Genomic DNA, 23,908 nt, shown 5'->3' with positions numbered 1-23,908 from the left:
TATATACTATGTTTCCAATGTACGGATGATGAGAATTTGGAACTGCGCACACATTGAGTTAAGATATGATAATTGTTCTCATTCCATGTTTCAGATTAACATTGGGCTCTTTGTTGAAGAAGGAATGCTACGTCAGAGATCTCAGTGGTGCATTCGTCTGATCACATCTAAATAGAAATGATTGAAGTGGGAAAATGTTTAAAATGGAGTAGGGTATCATTCGCAAACAACGCTTCCGCCTTTCGCAAGCATGATAAAAACAAAACATGGTAACAAAACTCGTTTGACTTGCAGGTTTTTAGTGCTAACATCCTGCAGATGATTTGTGGATTAGCCGTGTTATGGAAACATTGTAATAGGGAGTCATCGCTCACAATCGCTGCTTCAAAGATTAGTCATTTGTGGCAGCCTTTGATGAACGATGGTATGGTAATGATAGTCCTTTGACAAGAACGTATGACATTTATCCTCATGCCATTGATGAATAATCTATCAAATTAATGTTCTGTTTGTATTTCAGACTGCATGTTATATTCCTAACAGAAGCCATTCATATCAGTTGGCTGGCTATCATGAAACTTTATTCAATATAATTGTCACTCCAGAGCGACACTAAAATAAAACTAATTATTAAATGTTTAAATATATACAACCTCAAAAGAGGGTAGATTACATTGTAAATCAACAGCAATGAACACTGGCATAGATTACGGCCCACTTAAAATATGCTAGCCAAGTATTACTTTGTGAACCAGCTGCTCCAATGTTCCAACACAATCAACTAAAGTCTATTAAATTTGGTTACATATCACCTTCTCTGACTGTATGGAAAATGGTCACAATTATTTCTTTGAAGAAATAATGGCTCCTAAGAACAATATATTGGCAGCAAGGAAAATCGGTGAAATCTTTAAAGTGAAACATACTGTAGGGTGGTTTTGGAAAACGAATGCCTCGTCAAAGTCTATGACTGTTTGAGACGAATAGGTTCATATGGTGTTTTCACATTATATCGCCGTATGTCGGGGTTAATCACGCAATACTTTGATGATCGTCTATGATAACAATATTCACGCTATTACAAACTCATCTGCGAATAGTCCATCGTATAACATTCTCATTATACAATGCGATCACGAAAAATGATGAAATGTTAGTCCCGCAGCAACTGTCATGAAAGGAAATATAGATCAAGCAATCCGTGACGGCCAATCATCATCCCCGAAGTGGTGCACATTGCGCAGGCTGTCACGAATACTCAGTGAAATATCAAAAAAGTTTGACAGTTTTTTCCTGCTGCTGCCATATTTCCGGCATATCTGCATTGCCTCGACAATCCCTTCGGCTTACTGTGCACATATTAGACAAAAAATCGTCGAGAAGAAAACCCTGATACATGATGATAAAGTGTAAATCCCAGTATTTATTGCGAACATAAATGTAACAAACAGAGATGATAAAAAAGTACATAGATTATGTTTGACGAGTGGAAAACAACGCTGCCATCAAAACAGTTACGACAACGATTAGATGAGCCACCCAACCCTGTAGCTGCATAACCTAGGCTATTCTAGCGTATTCCTCAGTGCAGTTGGTCAGAGGTAATCCGGATGCAATTCAATCTTGTGTGGTTGTCACTTCATGGTCAAACATGCTGATGGTTGCTACTGCTAGTACAAATACTCAGTGTTTCCATTGAGCAGATGATGCAGATTTGGAGTTGTGCGCACATTGAGTTACCATGCAATAAGGGACGAGTATAACTGGAGTGGCTCAGAACCTGGTCACATGGCGGGGGAATTTTCTGTTTTTGTCTATTATTTAATATCTCATGCCAAATCTTACCAATTTTTTTTGAGATTTATATTTTTTATACATTTCTCTATTTTTCTATACATTTTCCAAATACCTCTCTGTGTACAATAATCTTATGCAAGATTCTGCAACTATTTATGCACATTTTTGCATAATATCTTATCTTATATTTCTTAACAGTATTGGGTTATTAGTAGTGGGTTATTGCAATATTGCTGTGATAGAAGATAGCATTGTGGCCAGTGTCTAATATTAATCATGATACATGATTAAATGCAACTGGGCATGTGCAAGACATGTGACAAAAACAGAAAGTTCCCCGTCAAGTGACGAGGTTCTGAGCCACTCCAGTTATACCCGTCATGCAATAAGTGTGTTAATGTACATTCACACACTGAGGATTACCTTGAGCGCTTTGTTAAAAACATTAAGGAATGCTACGCCAGAGATACTAGTGGCGAACGCACATCTCTCTTAGCAGCATGCTTTAGAAATAAGAATGACTGAAATGTGAAAATGTTTAAAATGGAATAGCTTGCGCGGCATTTTCTTGCACAACATTCACAAGTGCCATTTCCATCTTTCATAAGCAGGAAACATTCAACAGAAATTTGTGAAGTAGCAAAACTCACTCGGAAGTGCGGGTTTTTGCTGTTTCCATAATGCAAATGTCACAAACTAACAGATTAATGGAGACATGGAATTGTAGTGACTAACACTAGCACGCTAGCCCTTTGCAATGCTTTTATATCCCTCACGTCTCATTTACTAATTATGCGAATACCGAACACAATTTTCTTCTTTTGAAAAGCTTCTCTATCTAAACAGCAAACCTGCTATTACAACAACTTGTTTTATGGCTACAATAAAAAGTGTTAGTGAAAATCACGTACTTCTTTGGACATGTAGCTCCATTGTTGAAAACTGCTAATAGACATAAAACACAACGAAAACATGAGCTTGCGAAGCAACGAAACCGTCAGCATGTCTATTGGCTCATGTAAGTAGAGCGACAACTACTCAAACTTGACTCGCGACAGAGCTCTAGAGGTCAAATACAGTGGTTGAGTCGGTCATATGCAGACCTCTACTAGCCTTACTGAACTTAAAATTTCTGATACAAGCTTACAATCACTATGTTTCCATGGCACGAGTTTGCATCAGCCGCAGGATAAAAACAGGAGAAAGCCAAAGTCAAGCGAGTTTTGTTCCTCCCAAATTTATCAAATCTTTCATGTTTGCGAATGATGCGCAAGAAAATGTCACGCAGGCTACAGTGAAACCTCGAATCTTGAACGCTTCAGTTCTCGACCAACCCGGTTTTCGACCAAAGATTTTGAGATTTGTTCGTTTCGGTTCTCGAACATAAATGTGGTTCTCAACCAAACTGGAGCATGCGCATTGGAACTGGAACAGCTCCAGAAACGGCATGGAAACATTCGTTAACAAACAGAGAAGCAATTTACACTTCATAAATTCTTTACAAAAAAGAAGGAACCATCTGGGACGACTTCTCCTCTACCAGAGATTTGCTAAGGAGATAACCCCTCCAGTCGAGTTACCCTAAAATGTTTTGGAGGAAGATCCTCCTTCAACGATGTGAAGTAAACGTGCCATTGCTGTTTATATGTTCTTTTTTCTATGATTTTTCATATAACTGATCTGTTACATTTTTGTGCTGTTAAATTATCAATTTCTGAAATTTTTGGTATTGTATCTTAACCTTTAATGTTTTTGATGTTTTGAGAGCAAAACATACGAAATGTTCACTTATGTTTTTTCATCATAGATAGAAAATATTTTATGAAAATTAAACTTGATCTATGTCTACCCGTTTTTATTTATAGTATGCAGTATACAGTACAGTTTATGGTGTAAAATATTAAAAAACACTGTAACAGTTGTTTTCTCGACTTGGAGTGGATTAAAATTTACATACATTTATTCTAATGGGCAAAATTGTTTCGGATCTCAAACAACTCGGTTTTCGAACAACCTTCTGGAACGGATTATGTTCAAGAACCGATGTTCCACTGTATTCCATTTTAAACATTTTCCGCGCTTAGGTCATTCTTATTTCCAAAGCGTGCTGCTAAGCAATACAGGAGTGCGCTGCTGTTACTCCTTGCTTTGAATTCTTTCTTTTTTAACAAAGCGCCCGCATTAATCCGCAACTAAGCCACGGTAATTCCACGTGCACACAATTCCAAATACGGGCTATGAATACATAGTGAATGATCTCAATGATCTCTAGCACCAAGCCAACCAAAATGGTCATCTTTTTACTCAATCTCTTCACTCATCTGCAGTTCGATACAGGAGACAAGTAGCCCTAGATTATATAAAATTATAAACTCTAGCAAGAGGCAAGGTTGAAGTTAGTATACACAAGCCTACCATTGTTATTATATGGAATAGAGTCCCTCGTTGACTCGTAAAGAAATTCCTCTGGGCTTGCCTCACTCTCCTGCAAAAGAAACAGCGTGCAAACACGGGCTAGCCTCAGGCAGGTTGCATCACATCTCTAGTGCATTTATTTTGAATACAATTCAATTCATTTCCTCTCTTCTCTGGGATAATGAAAATTGTAGCGTATATGGATGATGAATGCTGTGTTTCTGATGATTGGATGATACTAGTTAAAACATTGCGATGAAATACAGAGAGCTGAGTCAATCCTAATGATGTGTAATCGATTCACCAGCCAACATATCTACCCTTCAGATCATAGTAGGAATGTATATAATCAGACTTGCTTCTAAGTAAGACATCACATAGCACTTACTAGCAACAGTAATGTTTCTAAATACAGCGGGATACACTGCCAGGAGGTTTTAGTAGGACATACCAGCAGCTTGTAAATATTACCTCAACCTCAGCTCAGATAAACTGTCAGGCTGCCATTGTGTCACTAATATAATAGATTATGTGACACCATTCAAAAAATCACTAAAAATCCAGGTATATCCGCTGACAAGATCGTCCTTTTGTTTGTCAACCAGTTTATATGTGTAAATATTGCCCAGTAAGACTCAAAGCCAAGCTGGGATAGAAAGATATTCTTGCTAGTTGAATAAAATTGCTGGTAGCAGTTTTTGACCGTCTTTATAGCAAGTCCTGAGCACTACAGACTGGGACAGCCTGGATATGCATGGTTGTGGGTAGAGTGAGTGCCCGTAACCCCAGCAACCAGCTGCGTAAGAATTAATATAGTGTTGCTAAGTGAGATGAGATAAGCGTGCGAGTATCTCATATGAAGAACCCACACTATCACCTATATAATCTCACGACGATAGTGATAGTCAAAAGGTAGACGGTGTAGTGGTGATATAAACTGTGTTGACACGATATCTGATGAGGGATATGAAATCTGTTCCCTTATATATTCATCACTGTTTACACCAAATAAGAAGGCTATCAAATATGCACAGAGCCATTTGCTGATGGGTTTGGAGTAACCAGAAGGGTGGACCCGAATTTTACCTCTAAGACGATTGCAGTAGAGAAATGGCAAGAGAAATGGCTCTTCCATTCACGGAAACAATGGCATAAACTATAATTGAAATGTTCCTTATAGCCGGAATGCGTACACACATACTTTGAGAAATATATATATAGATATGCGTTCATCGGACGTTCAAAACCATTTTATCAACAAAATGTTTTACATATGGTGCCTCAAAAAATCAACAAATAAAAAGGTATTGCGATGTGGTGTTATAAACGCAAAAACAAAAATCATCCAAGGAAGACCTGACACTACTAAGTTGAGGTATACATCTTGTCTCTTTTGACAAAAGATTATAAGAATTAGCAATACAATTGTTGAGTACATCTTTTGCTAAGTACAAAATATAATCATCGTGGTGCGTATATCTGGTACTTGAGAATTGAAACATGTCACTGACATATGAAGGAGGTAAACGATTCAGTATTTTTAATCCAACAATGTTAGTAAAATGCGTAAACATATCTGGTAGCGGGAGAACATCCTGAATATGAACCAAACTTAAGCTTCTTCTAGAGAATAGCCTTAGATCGTAGATACAGTAAAAGACTTCCAACTGAGAGAGATTGAAGCTGAATTGTTCAGTCATCCCTCAACTAGTAAAAAGGAACCTACTAAAGAGTACTATTAAACCTAATGAAAGGAGATGAACCAGAGGAGCTACGCATATACTCCAATATTGTATGTTTATGTGACAAGTTTAACGATTCTTCTTACTCACAGAATAGATCAAAACAGCCACACAACTTTGCTACTATTCAGAGCCAACCAAAGTGGCCACCCTTCCTCTATTCCCACTTTCTCTTTACTAATCTCCAGTTTGATGCAGAGGCCAAGTAACCGCTCGGTTTTTTAAACTCTAGCATGAAGTCGTAGACATTTTAGGGTTGAATCACAGAAGATACGACCCCGTAAAGTGTCGACCTAAAAAGCTGACAGACTCCTGCCAACAACAGGGAATCTTGTACCGTTGTTGCAGATTCTTAGCTGTGGCAGCAATTAGTTAAATCTTACATGCCGCTAGATACCTAAATGAATGACACAGGGCTACAATTCTTCAATTGAAGGTTAGGTAGGTATTGCTGGCTGATACACACACATCAGTTTTTTCTATCCTACAAACGTATCTCGTCTATCGTAATAATTAAAAATGATCACAAATGAAAATGGCACGCAGTCGTAGATAAAATCACGTTAGAAATTAGAGAGCAACGGCACCTATCATTTTTCTTATCCCACGGGTGCTGCTCAGTGGGGTCATACCTATCTGGCTCACCTACTGGTGGATAGCAACAGTAATAGCAAACGCCTATTAAATCCAAACCATAGAGCAATCCTGGTCATGTTGATCGCAACTGCAAGAGAGTAAATAACCAGTACATACATTATACAGTTGACTCACCATCTCTGCAGACTAAGAGTAGAGCTAGAGTAGAAATGGGGGTAGGCATCAGCTGCCCTACTCCAGCGCACCCATCCCTCCTAATCACTTCAAACTAGCGAGCTCTAGTAACACTCTGCATGCAGCCAACACAACAATAGAAACCTTGTGCAAATTCCTCTCGGCTAATCAATATCAATATTGAAAAAGGACAAACATTTCGAAAGAGAGAAATTATGAATGAGCGACTGATAGAAGGGAGGACGATGACAGAGAAAGGAAGCTTTCAGGGTCAGAGTAAATGCTAGGCTAACTTCCCATTCATACTCAGCTGAAGGAAAACATAATAGAAGCAACACCCACTATACCTAATATTCCGTGATATATGTAGCATCAATTGTAAAAACTTGTGTAGAGCGAATCGCTGACTGACAAGACGAGTGCTAATTCACAATGGTTATAGTTTAACACTTACAACTTCTAACTTACACAAATCTATTTTACGCTTTCCTGAATGCAAGGGGAAAATTAGGAAATTTCCATGATACCAACAACAGCCATAAGTTATCCAGATTGGACTAGCTAATCCGAAAGCTTCTCTGATTGGACCAGCTAACCTGAAAGCTTCTGATTGGACCAGTCAACCTGAAATCTTCTCTGATTGGACCAGCTAACATGAAAGCTTCTGATTGGAGCAGCTAACCTAGAAGCTTCGCGGGTTGGTCCATCTAACCCACAAACTTCTCAGATTGGATCAGCCAACTTGAAAGCTTCTCTGATTGGACCATCTAACCTGAAAGCTTCTCCAACTGAACCAACTAACCTGAAAGCTTCCTCGATTGGCCCAGCAAAATTAAAAGTTAGTCATACAGTCAACACCATTGACAAGAGCCGCTGGGTTTTAGACTTGTGCTCACCTCATGTTTGTGCTTGTATTAGCAATCTCAATAATACAAAGTTTATCAAAACATTCTAATTAGCAAATGCTGTTGTTGAAGCCTGCCAGCATCAGAAATAAGTGTCAATCAACACATCGCTGACTTAATATTCCAAGTGAGCTGATACAAATATTTCAAGTATAACTACCAACTTGAAACACTGATTATATAGCGTAAACATAGTCTTTCATCTTACATCTTAGTTACATACAGCTTTATACACCGCCATAAGAAAACTAATGGAAAAGCTAAAGAATATAAAAACAGAGTAACTACCTATAACACATGATAGAAGACAGAGTAGCTACCTATAACACACGATAGAAGACAGAGTAGCTACCTATAACATATGATAGAAGACAGAGTAGCTACTTATAACATATGATAGAAGACAGAGTAGCTACCTATAACATATGATAGAAGACAGAGTAGCTACCTATAACACATGATAGAAGACAGAGTAGCTACCTATAACATATGATAGAAGACAGAGTAGCTACTTATAACACATGATAGAAGACAGAGTAGCTACTTATAACATATGATAGAAGACAGAGTAGCTACCTATAACACATGATAGAAGACAGAGTAGCTACCTATACCATATGATAGAAGACAGAGTAGCCACTTATAACATATGATAGAAGACAGAGTAGCTACCTATAACATATGATAGAAGACAGAGTAGCTACCTATAACACATGATAGAAGACAGAGTAGCTACTTATAACATATGATAGAAGACAGAGTAGCTACTTATAACATATGATAGAAGACAGAGTAGCTACCTATAACACATGATAGAAGACAGAGTAGCTACCTATCACGCATGATAGAAGACAGAGTAGCTACTTATAACATATGATAGAAAACAGAGTAGCTACTTATAACATATGATAGAAGACAGAGTAGCTACCTATAACATATGATAGAAGACAGAGTAGCTACCTATAACATATGATAGAAGTCAGAGTAGCTACCTATAACATATGGTACAAGACAGAGTAGTTACCTATAACATATGATAGAAGACAGAGTAGCTACTTATAACACATGATAGAAGACAGAGTAGCTACCTATAACATATGATAGAAGACAGTAGCTACCTATAACATATGATAGAAGACAGAGTAGCTACCTATAACATATGATAGAAGACAGAATAGCTACCTATAACATATGATAGAAGACAGAGTAGCTACTTATAACATATGATAGAAGACAGAGTAGTTACTTATAACATATGATAGAAGACAGAGTAGCTACCTATAACATATGATAGAAGACAGAGTAGCTACCTATAACACATGATAGAAGACAGAGTAGCTACCTATAACACATGAGAGAAGACAGAGTAGCTATCTATAACACATGATAGAAGACAGAGTAGCTACCTATAACATATGATAGAAGACAGAGTAGCTACCTATAACATATGATAGAAGACAGAGTAGCTACCTATAACATATGATAGAAGATTGAGTAGCTACCTATAACATATGATAGAAGACAGAGTAGCTACCTATAACATATGATAGAAGACAGAATAGCTACCTATAACATATGATAGAAGACAGAGTAGCTACTTATAACACATGATAGAAGACAGAGTAGCTACCTATAACATATGATAGAAGACAGAGTAGCTACCTATAACATATGATAGAAGACAAAGTAGCTACCTATAACATATGATAGAAGACAGAGTAGCTACCTATAACACATGATAGAAGACAGAGTAGCTACCTATAACATATGATAGAAGATTGAGTAGCTACCTATAACATATGATAGAAGACAGAGTAGCTACCTATAACATATGATAGAAGACAGAATAGCTACCTATAACATATGATAGAAGACAGAGTAGCTACTTATAACACATGATAGAAGACAGAGTAGCTACCTATAACATATGATAGAAGTCAGAGTAGCTACCTATAACACATGATAGAAGACAAAGTAGCTACCTATAACATATGATAGAAGACAGAGTAGCTACCTATAACACATGATAGAAGACAGAATAGCTACCTATAACATATGATAGAAGACAGAATAGCTACCTATAACATATGATAGAAGACAGAATAGCTACCTATAACATATGATAGAAGACAGAATAGCTACCTATAACATATGATAGAAGATAGAATAGCTACCTATCACGCATACAAAATAAGCATTACAAAACTCGATTAAACACAATCGCCGAAGCTAAGGAAATCACTACAAACCTCTCAAGTGTCAACCGCTGTCACTGAGCAACATGTGGCAAAGATAAAAGCACTGAATGACTCGACTCTGACTAAATCAAGCCTGACTAAATGTCATCAGGGTCAGAGCATGCAGCCTGCCTTATCAATACCAATAAGCATTACTATAACCGGTCTGATCAGATATCACTAGCGTACAACTCTATGGGGTGGCAGAGGCACTAGCAACACTTGACTGCACATGACACAAAAGGGTTATTCTGATCCATGGCTAGTGAAACGGTAATATGAGATGAGAGAATCTGACCGAGCAGCCCAATACTATGTTCCTATTATGTATACAAAATGACTATTTATTGTTAGGGCTAGAACATGCAGGAGAGGTAGAGATCAGGCAGTTCACTGGGAATATCTCTGGCTGTTCAGACGCACAAGACTGCTCCATCTGACTTGAGTAATACTACACTGCTGACAACATTGTGGGAAACAAAATACTTGGTTTTGATATAATGAAGTTGAAAAATTTACCATTTGCGTATTGCGACTTGCCAGACTTAACCACTATGACTTGTAATACTCAACCACTATGACTTGTTCCATGACAAACTTCTAACGCACTTGAACAACAGTCCATGGTACCATGACAAACTTCTAAAACACTTGAACAACAGTCCATGGTCCCATGACAAACTTCTAACACACTTGAACAACAGTCCATGGTCCGGCGACAAACTTCTAACACACCTGAACAACAGACCATGGTACCATGACAAACTTCAAACACACTTGAACAACAGTCCATGGTACCATGACAAACTTCTAACACACCTGAACAACAGTCCATGGTCCCATGACAAACTTCTAACACACTTGAGCAACAGTCCATGGTACCATGACAAACTTCTAACACACTTGAGCAACAGTCCATGGTACCATGACAAACTTCTAACACACCTGAACAACAGTCCATGGTCCCATGACAAACTTCTAACACGCTTGAGCAACAGTCCATGGTACCATGACAAAGTTCTAACACACTTGAGCAACAGTCCATGGTACCATGACAAACTTCTAACGCACTTGAACAACAGTCCATGGTCCCATGACAAGCTTCTAACACACTTGAACAACAGTCCATGGTACCATGACAAACTTCTAACACACTTGAACAACAGTCCATGGTACCATGACAAACTTCTAACACACTTGAGCAACAGACCATGGTCCCATGACAAACTTCTAACACACTTGAACAACAGTCCATGGTACCATGACAAACTTCTAACACACCTGAACAACAGTCCATGGTCCCATGACAAACTTCTAACACACCTGAGCAACAGTCCATGGTACCATGACAAACTTCTAACACACTTGAACAACAGTCCGTGGTACCATGACAAACTTCTAATAATCTTTAGGTGTATCTCTTAAACGAAAACATTAGCTGCCCCATAAAACAGCATGTCTTACCACTGCAGCAGACAAGAAGAAGCTATCGAGCTGGCTGAGGTGAGTACGCATACACTGGAGGCTTGTGTGCCCCGAGAGCTGCATAGTTGCCTATCAGACAAACCTGGCAAAACCTTTCCTTAAACTACCAGTCCTGACTGCAGCGCAAACTGCAACTGAAATTAGCGCTACTAACTAGAGGACAAACACGAGCTCAGCTATAGCCTGTAGTCCAAGCAAACGATACACTGTAATGAGTTGAATAGAGATGTAGCCAAAGTTCAAGTAACTAAGGCAAAAAACCACCAGATAGCGAGCGCTGGAGCAGTTCTACCATTCTTCAATATCTGATAACTTAACAGTGCAAATACAGCTGTTTGCTTAAGCACAAAGGACAAATGATAAGATGAAAGTAGTACTATAATAATCGACCCTAGCCTGTGTACCACAAAATACAAAAATTGAATAATTTCATATATAGACAGACTAATGCTCAGACCTCAATAAAAACCAAAACTAGGTTGGTATATGTATAACAGTAATAATTTAACCTTAAATTGTACAACATAAGAGTGAGCAAATGGATGGCCATTAGTCATAAATCTTTGGGAGTTGTGCTACCTATCAGTACACAACTAACTAGCCTGATGGTCAATAAGACCAAATAATTGTAACGCTTAAGTAATGCATAACAGTGATAATAAGTGATAATAACACGATAATGGATACAGCCTTTGGTTAAAACATAGAAATTATTGATGCTGAGGCAAGTTTCTTGCACAAAAAGAAAGACTAATTCTAGTAGATCTCTGGCAGTCATGAAAACGGGAAGTTGCCCTTCCTGGAATCTGAGAAAAATTTATTAGGAGACAACTATTATACCATTTGGGTGTTGGTACAGGTCTTAGAAATAATACAAAAACTACATATGCTAAACTGTTGCAGCTTGAGATATCTAATGCATCTCTGACTATAATCTATGTGGTTTTAGGGAGATAAAATCAAAAAACTCACTATCGTCTTGCTCCACAAACCAACTGCAAAAAGGCATCACCTACCTTGTGAGAGTTTCTGCTGCCATCCAACACGAGCTGGTCCTGCGCTTGACTACTGCCTATTTCCACCTGCAAGCTTCCATTCACTTCTATAACATTCTCTGGAGTCTCTCTTTTTTCCAAAACAGGAGAGCTGTGTTAAGAACAATATACAATCACTATAATTACTACAGGAAGTCAGTGGTAAGTACAATATATACTCACTGTACTCACCATGGAAGGCCTGTGGTAAGTACAATATATACTCACTGTACTTACCAAGGAAGGCCTGTAGTAAGTACAATATACAATCAATGTACTTACCAAGGAAGGCCTGTGGTAAGTACAATATATACTCACTGTACTTACCAAGGAAGGCCTCTAGTAAGTACAATATACAATCACTGTACTTACCAAGGACGGCCTGTGGTAAGTACAATGTACAATCTCTGTGCTAACCTCAGAAGGCCTGTGGTAAGTACAATGTACAATCACTGTACTAACCAAGGATGGCCTGTGGTAAGTACAATGTACAATCCCTGTACTAACCTCAGACAGCCTGTGGTAAGTACAATATACAATCTCAGCAAAGAAAAATATCTCAAGTACAATAAGAGTCCCTGAGGTGTAATCAGGCAAGTAAGGAATAGCCTAATACCTATATCGCTTGTCTCAGCTAAAACAGCGCATGCAGATGCAGAAGCTAAAAACTTTCTTAGTTTGCTATGCTGGACAGTCAATCTGTAACAACCTTCTTGTCATAATTCATTATGTTGGGTTATTTAAAGGGTTTTCACACTTATTACAACTACTTTCAGTAATACCTGCGTTTGCGATAATTCAGCTAGATCCTGCATTCTTAGTCATTCAATGAACCCTTAAAATTTTTATCAGACATGTAAAGAATTTTCATTGCGAGTAACTCTTCAATACAACAGATCTGGCCAATTTATGTGAGAAATATAAATGCAAACAGAGCAAACACTAGCAAGCTAGGAGTACCAACGACGGTAAACAATGGTGCAGAGCACCAGCCTGTGCAACCGATCCTTTTTTTAAATGTTGCTTGTCAGTTTTAGGTGGCACAAGATGTAATCAAAAGAATAAAGTTCATTCTACAAACAATTATAAAAAACTTATGACACACGGTCAACAGCTATTGCAGCATCAGCCGTGCATCTACCCAAGTTACTGCTGTCAATTGATGAACCGCGATAACCATATTTTGGTGAGCTGCCGATTCTGGCGACAACATAAGTAGGGAGATTCACAACCCAATCACTGAACGCATGAGCTGAGCAGTATTTAAAATTATTGGTTTGGTCAAGGGCTCATGTAGGTTCTGCCAACCGACTGACAGTTAAATAATTGTGTATGAATTTGATAATAATTTGCTAGTATGGATTGAGAAGAGGAAGCAAATCCTACTTTTATGAATTACAATTGTTCAAGATACATTTTCTAAAGTTATTAAACTGGTATTTGATGGAAAGGTCACAAATTTTTCAGATATCACCCATTTTGTCAACTGGGATGTTAAACCTTGCCGACAGTAATACTTCGCTACACTGGTATCTTCATGGTTCAAGGCGAACCATAAAGGGACTTCATGTGCTGCATGATTTAAATACGTTGTCAGGTAAAAAATATTCATTACAACAAATTAAAATAAAAACAATAAAAAACATAAATTTCTCTCAAACTCGGGCCCAGTGAGATCCTTTTGTAGACCACGTTGCTAGCAGCCGTAGCATTTCGCTATTTGTCTGTTATATTTGGCGAAGTTAATTAAAAGCATAACATGCTCGTGACACCCTTCATTACGCATCTGAAATGCCCACGACTCTCAAGATCATCTAACGAACCTAAGAAAAAGGGGAAAATGCTTACGATTAAGGGAACCGTTATTAAATTACATACGATGATAAGAGACGTAATAGCTTTGCGTCCATGGCAAGGAAGTGGCCTGAACATGTCTAAAATTCTCTACGCAAATAAGGGTGAGGCTAACATCTGTAAAATTGGTTTAGTGTACTTCTGGAGTTATCCACTCTCTCATATTTACAAACATGTGACTAAACAAGTGCCAAAATAGGTAAGAGCACATACCCTGGTGAAAGCTTGTCAAGCCCAAATATCTTATCAATATCTTCTCTCGCCTTCTCGAGCTCCTTGTTGTCTTCATCGACTGTATATGTGCCACTCTCAGAGACCTTGTCTCCCTCTTCCACTGCCAGACTGTTGGAGGTTCTGGATCTAGGCAACTGTTCAGGGTCGAAGGCACCGTTTAAAAGTTCAGGCATCGTGGAAGACCTGCAGGAAAAGAGCAGTTTAGAAACATTTTCACAGCTTGACGAGTGGATGAGTGTGTCAGTGAAGGACGGACAACTCTTGAAAATTGGTGGTTGAGCATTGACACAAAACAAATGTTATGCGAAGATGTTTAAAACTAAACATTGGGTTTCACGAAACGATTTTGCTAACAAATAGATGTTTTGGCGAATTAAGACTGGCTCAAGAGGGGAGTACAGCGGTCTTGGCATCACAACCCATTTTCTGACCAGTAAGTCATGCAATCTATTGTCTCTTTACAGCACATCGCTAGCAATAAAAGCCTATTTTCAACACATCTAATTTAGTCAACCAATAGCAATAAACCTAAGATGATAACAGTTAAGGCCTCATTACATGTACGGAGACAGAGACAGTCATATCCAGGAAACAGATGATATTGAAAATATTAAACAACAATCGGAATCCATATTTAAAGTTGTAATAACTCGAGAAGATTGGATTAGCTGATATGAGACAAGCAGTGTGATGATAGCTAAAAGTTGTTTACGCTGCTTTTGCTGTGCATATACATGTTCTATCACGGTGTGACCAAGTTACCTCCCACCACTAGGCAACTAGTCCTACCAGCATTTAGTGCACAGTGATATGAAAAGCCCAAGAAACCATCTACATGCACTGATTGGCACAATGAGATTACCTGCTGTTATCATACAACAACGCAGACCTGCAATCAACAGAGATGGACCGCTGTGAGTCCCGACATAAAAACCTTCCTTGACAAACCGAGCCTTACAGGAAGTAATGTTGATGCCAGGCAGCATATTGTTTTAGAGTACCATTACAGTAATACTTCAACTTACGAGTGCTCCAACATACGAGAAACTTGAGATACGAGCCAGCTTTTAAGCAAGTGTTAGCACTAACATATGAGCCATGTTTGAGATACGAGCACGTGCGTCACTTGCCAAGTATGCCGGAGGTGTTTTATGAGAACAGCATCACTCTGTATTTTTCAACTGCTCAGGTTATACTTTTGTATCGTGTTTTTTGTGCGCGATTTTCAGTGCAGAATTATGTGAATTAAAAGTACTGTGCGTTGACCGAAAGTTTGCCAGTAAAATGAAAAATAATGCAAAGAAAAAGCGAATGATAACAGTTGATATTAAACGGGAAATTATTGAAAAATATGCGAAATATATATGCGTGATTGAGCTAGCTCAGCAATTTGACAGAAATACATCCACAATTATCAAACAGATGGATTATATTCAGGGCATTTAGTTCGCAAAAGGATTAACGATAGTTTATAAACGGCACAGCGATCTTCATGACCACTGATAGAGAGACTGCTCAGGCATTGGACAAAAGATAAACAATTGGCCGGTGACAGCGTAACTGAAACGATGCTATGTGAAAAGGCCGGTTCTGTCTATCAAAACTGTAAAACTAGACATTCGGACAAGTTGCCTAGTGGTCGTGCATTAACCCTTCATGACGACACCTGTGTTCGTCCTGATCGCAACATGTTGAAAGGGCGACAAAGGCAAACGTCCTTAGATAGGTTTATCTTAAAACGGCCGGCTGGTCGTGAAAGCGAAACAAAGGAAAGATTAGCTAACCAGCGAGAAACTTCAATCTATGAACGCCGAAGAAATTTTAATTCCCGTTTTTAAAACCGTTCCCGGTTTTAATTACGTTAAGTTGAAAATGAAAGTTTGCTTTTAGGTTTGCTTCTAAGTTTGTCTGTTAAGACATTGATAAAATCCAGATTTATCAAAGTCAACTGTCGTAATGAAGGATAACTTATATCTCCCTCCCTGGCAAATGCTAGCATATAGCTGCAATTGTATGTATTTAATTTTACATTTTAATTAATCATATTTCCTTGCATTATTTTTTATTAGTTGCTTTTTGAAAGCATGTGGTAAGTTAGGACAATAACCAACATGTTCTTTCTGTTACAATATTTTGTTTTGAGTGTTTTATTTGCATTTTTTAGAGTATGGAAACCAAGCAATATATATTTAATTGTTCTATATATAAATAAATTGCACCAACATGCGAGCAAATTAACATACGAGCTCAGTCTCGGAACGCATTAAGCTCGTAAGTTGAAGTATGACTGTACATGCATGTTTCACACATCTGTGAAAAACGTGTTATTTATCGCTATGGCAACAAATTTCACTAGTGAACTATTCATGAATTACTGTAAGCTGTAAATTAGGGAACAAATGCAATAAGAATAGGCAGGAGAATGGCTCATTTGCTGGTTTAGCTTAGCGTTTAACTCGTATTAAGGACGTTTGCTAAAACATGCTCCATCCTGTAAGTTGTTTTAACGCAGCACTAACACCAAACTGGGAAGATGTGAGTGTGACTATTGCTGTAATAGACGTACACCTGTATGACGCAAATGGGAATGTTTGGCTCGGGTCGAACTTGTTCACTCCACCTGACTGATGTGCCAATAATAGACATATCGGTGTAAGAGGGTGACTGCGTGAGCGAAGTCAATATATTAGCAAAATTATAATTAATGTTAAAAATTGTTAATGAATCTTAATTTTACAAATATATTTATTAAGTGGTAACTGTATTTCATCGATTTACTTTTTCCTGTAATTCAGTCTACTAATTTGCACACAGCAGATTGTACAAACAGCGTATACACAGAATACAATCAATGGAGGGTATCCAGTTAATCAGTATGCTGTAATACTACGTGTGGCATCTATGTCGCCATATATCTATGTCGCCATACATCTATGTCGCCATACATCTATGTCGCCATACAAGCTGCAACCATTATTTCCGCAATTGTCTGCAAGTTCTGCTTGTGAAAAAAACTATTAAATCTAAAAAATGAGTCGTTTTGTTGACCTTCACCTACAAGAATTTTGTATTGAATCTGTGGCTTGTACCTGAAAGGATGGATGCTAAATTAGCCTTAAAACTAGGTGGTCATGAAAAAAGTGTTAAATCTATGTGAACACAATTTTCTCAATACATAGATAGATAGATAGATAGATAGATAGATAGATAGATAGATAGATAGATAGATAGATAGATAAATAGATGGTCAGATAAGTCAAACAAGGTTCTTAGCCAACCCTAGTAATATACATGTACCAATCCTGAACTTCAGATGTACTTGAACATGAACATAAACATGTAGCTTTCCATATAGCTTTACATATAGCTAAACATATTGCTAGACATATAGCTAAACATGTAGCGTTACATATAGCTAGACATGAAGGAAAAAAATTAGGGTAAATGTTTTCAAAACTACCCAAAATTAACCTGTGCTCGCTTGACCAGAGGTATTCCAGGAAAAGGACAGATAACTTAGAGATTACAATCAATTAGCGTTTCAGCTTGGTTAACTGACTTAGTAAGTGCTCTTCACAATTTCTGTAAATTACAGAAAACCAACCTAACTACCCCTACCATCTACCAGCCAACACAAATGTATGAACCCTCTAACGTAAACACATCACCAACTGCTGACCTATTCATGACCTTAGCCTCCGGATACATAGAATACTCAGTCTGCTCATCGGGTGCCTTGTCACTCGCCCCTATCGAAGAGCTGTGCAACATCTTGTTTATGAGAAAGAGAGCTGACTTGTCCTGACTCGTCTCCCTCGACCTGGAAGGTGACTTGCTGCGTCTCTGGATGGCAGGACTGTTCTGCAACATAAACAGTAACCAGTATGCAAATGAAAAGCCTGAACAAGTAGGAGACACCGGTCACACATGAGGCTAATTCTGATTCCGTAATCAAAGCTCAAGAAGAGAAAATCAACTGCAAGGGCCAGTGATCATGAAGTTAGATTTGCTGCAGTTGGGCTGAACCTGTTCAAACTAAAGATTAGATCAACGTCATGTTTCCTAACAGATACTTATATGCTAGTTTCAATAGAATTATCAAAAGCAGTTATAAGTTTGTGTTTTCATGTAAATTGATTTATTTACCAGCTAATACAGGCTTTTTATAGCTAGTGGACCCTCGCCATAATTCGTTACAGTGTTGGCATTTTATAGCGTAAACGTCGTATAGAGGGGTATAGAAACCCGTAGTAATTACGTAATGCAAACACCCCTTGGTAAAAAACCATCAATATTCTATATAAATAGTGCAAATAATAAAGATTAGTAACAAGATATGTTAGCCTTAGTAACTATAGTTACCTACAGTAACATTAGTGTGTTTAGTGGTTATGATCTGCAATAAAATGTAACATTATAATGTACTGTGTGTAGCATGTACCGTAGAAGTTCTTACCTTCGAGACAGACGAGCAACATAAATTTTGAATTTAATTTACTAAACACATACTTGAAGCTAGTATTTAGTATTAACTTTACTAACCTAAACTTCAACTTTGTCCTCGTCTAAAATCTTATCACTTATCTGTTTCCGGTTGTCACTATAACTGATAACAAATAGCGCTGAAGTGAGAGAGTGCAAGCATCGTATCGCTTTCAGGCGTTGTGAGAGAAATTTCGGCAAATAGCATATCAACATTTTCGTAGTTTCAACGTATTCAGCACACCGACTGCCAAATTTTAATTTCAAGAAAATTATTTGTCGACATCGTATGGCGAAAAAAATGTCATATGGCGAGGATGAAAAACATCTTGTGTGACATCGTAACGCTATAAAATCGTATAACAGGGTCATAACCTGAGAGTGCACTGTATTCAAATTCTTCCAGTGTCCAGATTGTCAGCAAGTCTTTTAGTAACTCAGTAAAAGTGGCCTGAGTGGGTGACTAATACTAACTTACTCACTAGTAGTCTCACCCCCGTCTTGTGTAAGAATGACATCTAAGTCCTTAACTGGTGATATATTAAATAGTAAAAGACTCCATGCTTGTAGCTTTGGGCCCATAGATGACATCTAAGTCCTTAACTGGTGATATATTAAATAGTAAAAAACCTCCATGCCTGTAGCCTCGGACCCACAAATGATACAAAAAACATATCTATTTACTCAGTTCACTTAGTGTAAAACCATTCATACTCAATTTCTTATACTCCAAAGCAGTTATGTGTGAAAATATGGACATATTATTAGTTAGGGCAAACATTTTATTGACTTCAAAATCAAAAAAATTGACTTTATTGTTTTGGGAAATTGACTTTATTGACTTTAAATTTCAAATAAATAGTTTTCTAATTAACAAATTGAGCTGTCCAAGTGTGGTTTGAAAACATAACATTAATACATGTAGCTACATATTGGATGCATTGCATGCTGCTGGTAAGAACTTTTGCGTTGACTGGTTTGGCTGTTCCACTTGTTTCTTGTGCTTGACAGTTTTCTGATGGCTTTCCACAAAAAATCGTTTAGAAGATTTTACTACACAACTGCAAAGTTTACAATACAGATCATTGCCTGGTATCTTGGTAAACTTGGTAGGAAACTCTCTTATAATCTGAAGAACCTTCCCATGAGCTGATTGCTTAGCTTTTGGCATCCTTGCTAGTGTAAAACTGACTGCATACTAGTCATATAATTGGGCATGCTATAAATACAACCAGTGGCTTGAGCAGATTTCATCATGTCATGCTGACTCATCCTATACAAGCGAGAATAAAGCAAGAGTAAAAAACATACCAAAATTCCATTAGGAAAGGGAAATACCCAAATACCTTAATAAGGGAAATTCTGAATTCCCAGTATGCATAAAGAGTGAAAATTGACCCAAAAATAAAAAAATTGACCTCAAACATAAAAATCGACATAAGATAAAAATTGACAATTTATTGACCTTATAACTTGGCTATTAATGTACCTAGGGTGCTCATATGTGATATTTTTGTGTTTTAAAGTGATCCCAACATGTAAAAAAAATTGACTTTATTGACAAAAGTTTGCCCGAATTATTACCAATCATTACTTAACATGTTATGTTAACACGTTCAGCTGAACATGTTATGTTAACGTGCTCAACTGTGTCATGTAGCGTAAGCATACCGTTCAGCCGATCACTGCCGCTATTATATTTTTAATTGTTCATCACATAAATTTTTTGAATGACATGTCTGTTCTTGGTGTTTGATTTTATCAAATTTATTTCCAAAAAAATGTGACTTACGTGTGTATACTCCAATGTGGCTTACATATGTTTTATTCTTCATGTATACAAATCTCAGTGTTTGTTTGTCTTTTAGTTTTCATCACTGTGTCTAATTATAGCGATTAAAATTTAGCGATAAAAAATCCGTGTTGCAGGAGATTTGAACTCTTGACATTCAAATCACAAGCCTACAAACAAGCTAAGTCTACCACTAAGCTAAGCCATTCTTATCATTTCTATGGCTCTTACATATAGTTATATCCTTAGCGTGTTTGCACACGCTAAGTATGAACTTTTTATTATTAATTAACATTACCTTTTACTAATGTCATTTTTTAGAAAAAATTTTAAAAGCTTTTTTTTTACCATTACCTATTTTTTTAATTTGGAATTTTAAAACATGTCATTTCAATTGTTCGTTAAACTCTTATTTCTAGTTTCGGTAAATTTGTAAAAGCTAAATACTTTTCAAATGTATTATCTGGAGTAGAAATCGCCTTTACTTTATCTCTCCATTCGGTCAGACAAAGTATCTGACAAAGACAGTCCGATATCTCCTTTTTATGTTTGTACCAGTATCGAGAGGTACCAGTATCGTCCATCAAAACTTTGAATACAACGAGCTTCTGCTGCAACAGTAAACTTTTTTATACACACAATTCCATGTACTCATTGTTATTTTTTCTCCTAATTTATTTGAATGGCCCAAAAACACTTGTCTCCTGGTATGAAGTTTAAAAGTTAGAATGGTAAATGGTGTATATGGTAAATAAACTTAGGTTTTCTCCGCAAAGACGTTTTTATTACTCAGGCATTTATTGCGTCTACATATACAGATCTCTGCGTTTGTCTGTCTGTCATTCGTGTGTCCAGTTATAGCAATAAAGTTATAGGAACAAAGAATGACTTCGCACTGGATTGAACTCGGAATCTCCAGGTCTGCAGACAGGCATGTCTAACCACCACGCCAAACGGCTACATTGCTACACAATGGACCAATTGTGGTCATACTTATTACAACTGCCAATCTTTAATGCCGATTGGTTAAATAGCACGCTTTACACTTTAGCTGGAATGCTTGAAGATCATGATTGTGTGAGAGATCATGACACAATCTTTTTTCCTAACGCTGGCTTCAAAGGGATGGATATGGCTCTTATTATAGTAAAAATTTAGACTAGTTTATGTTACTCAAATTTATTGGGTACAGAAACTTAGCAAATTAAAAATAAATTTCTATGCAACACCTTTTTATTACCAGTGCAACACCTTTTTATTACCAGTGCAACACCGGGAATTCAGTAGTTGCTATACATTTTATGGCTGATGTAACTTCTACTATAGAGTGACTTATAGTCTGGAAAATACTGTAGTTTGTAAAAGCAATGTGCTTCTCTGATTGTCGAGTTTTCAGTTTGTATCCAACCTTAAAATATGCTACTTCTTATAAGAGAGATCAGATGGAGAATCATGTTAATAATTCTGTATCGAAAAACTAAAAAAGTTGAGTGATAAAGTTAATTAGCCTTAACAGGTTTACCACAGAAAAAACACGTTAAAAGAAAGCAAATATGCCTCTACCTCCTGAGAAGTTCTCTCTGATGACTGGGCAAGTCGTTCCCTTCTTTCTCGAAAACTTTTTTTTAAATTCTCTGGCAGAAAGTTGCTGAGTTTGCCACCAGAGGAAAGAGGGTCATCTAGCCCAGCCTTGTCAGCACTCGAGTCAGCAGAGTTCGTTATGTCGACGGTGAAAGAGAGATATTTAGATGTGTCTCCATCAACTGCAAGAAATGATGTAGCCTTAGAGAGACAGAATGATGTAGCCTCAGAGAGACAGAATGATGTAGCCTTATAGAGACAGAATGATGTATCCTTAGAGAGACAGAATGATGTATCCTTAGAGAGACAGAATGATGTATCCTTAGAGAGACAGAATGATGTATCCTTAGAGAGACAGAATGATGTATCCTTAGAGAGACAGAATGATGTATCCTTATAGAGACAGAATGATGTATCCTTAGAGAGACAGAATGATGTATCCTTAGAGAGACAGAATGATGTAGCCTTATAGAGACAGAATGATGTATCCTTAGAGAGACAGAATGATATAGCCTTAGAGAGACAGAATGATGTAGCCTTAGAGAGACAGAGAGATGCTAAGTGAGACAGTATCACAAGTAGTCAAAACTTAATTTCATTGTGCTCAGACACCATAATCATCCATTTGGTTATCTATTAAGAATTGTATCAAGTTAATCAACCAATCAAGTTATGACAAACTGGAAATGTACTGCTATGTCCATGAGGACTGAAAAGTACCCCTCTGATAAGCAAGTCGTTAGACTCACTAGCTTCTTCTGTCAACATTCCTAACTTACACCGAGTTGTACATGCTTGCAACTTAGCACAACTGTAGGTCTTTATGTAGACATACCAGGCCCAGCTGAGGCAGAAGACGGCTTGTTCTCTAAGCCATTGAAAGGTTTGTTCAGATCAGTCAATAGGTTTTCTGTTTCCCTTTTCTGCAGCCGTTCCTCTTCTGCCTGTCGCTGCATGTCCTTCAGCAACTTTCTGTTGTGCTCGTCAGCCCCTGATTCTCCCCACCACGCCGGTTGTCCATAGAGAGGGGTTCCCCTTTTGCCTGCTGTCAATCACACCAGTTTACTTTACCATTAGTGTTTGTGAGTGAGATAATGAAACAGTGGTGAGGTTAGACTAGAAGAAATCCTTTAAAACAATGATAGGCAGAGAGAGCAGAACTGAATACATGCAACGGTGATCATAATTCATCAGTTGACGCCATTTCGAGTCACAACAGGAAATGACGTTTTTGCAGCTATTACTGTTGCCATGACAAGATACTATAAACATCAAAACAAGAAGTTGACATCAAGCAACAAGATACCTGCAATGTCAGTAAGGTTGCGCGTAGTTTGTTCAAAAGCTACCATCTCGCTGCGAGTCCCAGAATTGAGCTCAATTTCTGCAGCAGGTCTTCTGCAAAATACATTAATCTATTATTAGCAGTGCCATTGTACAAATAATCCACTCATTCAAAGTAGAGAGATGAGAGGAACAGCCAAGAAGATGCATCAACATAGCAGCTAATACAGAGCTTGTGATTGTTTTACAGTCAAGTTAGGTCAACATCAAAAACCAAGTTTTCGATACAATCTTG

The 23,908-nt window shown here is 37.6% G+C and overlaps 1 protein-coding gene across 6 annotated transcripts in view; it reads right to left on the bottom strand.

The window, feature by feature from the left end:
- Nucleotides 1–23,908, bottom strand: part of LOC137399316 (serine-rich adhesin for platelets-like) — a 47,509-nt gene that overhangs the window by 22,298 nt on the left and 1,303 nt on the right. For 5 of the 6 annotated variants that reach the window (XM_068085377.1, XM_068085374.1, XM_068085379.1 and 2 more), the window contains exons 3-9: nt 23,636–23,727; nt 23,165–23,374; nt 22,312–22,511; nt 18,154–18,335; nt 14,454–14,657; nt 12,369–12,498; nt 4,213–4,282 (exon numbers count right to left, since the gene is read on the bottom strand). In XM_068085377.1, the coding sequence (XP_067941478.1) occupies nt 4,213–4,282; nt 12,369–12,498; nt 14,454–14,657; nt 18,154–18,335; nt 22,312–22,511; nt 23,165–23,374; nt 23,636–23,727 (1,088 nt within the window). The remainder of the gene's footprint in view (nt 1–4,212; nt 4,283–12,368; nt 12,499–14,453; nt 14,658–18,153; nt 18,336–22,311; nt 22,512–23,164; nt 23,375–23,635; nt 23,728–23,908) is intronic. The other variant, XM_068085375.1, reaches the window with a different exon arrangement.

Source organism: Watersipora subatra, chromosome 7 (genome assembly GCF_963576615.1).
Source record: "Watersipora subatra chromosome 7, tzWatSuba1.1, whole genome shotgun sequence".
Classification (NCBI taxonomy): domain Eukaryota; kingdom Metazoa; phylum Bryozoa; class Gymnolaemata; order Cheilostomatida; family Watersiporidae; genus Watersipora; species Watersipora subatra.
Note: the sequence above shows the minus strand (reverse complement) of the source record. Positions and strands in the feature narration are given on the sequence as shown.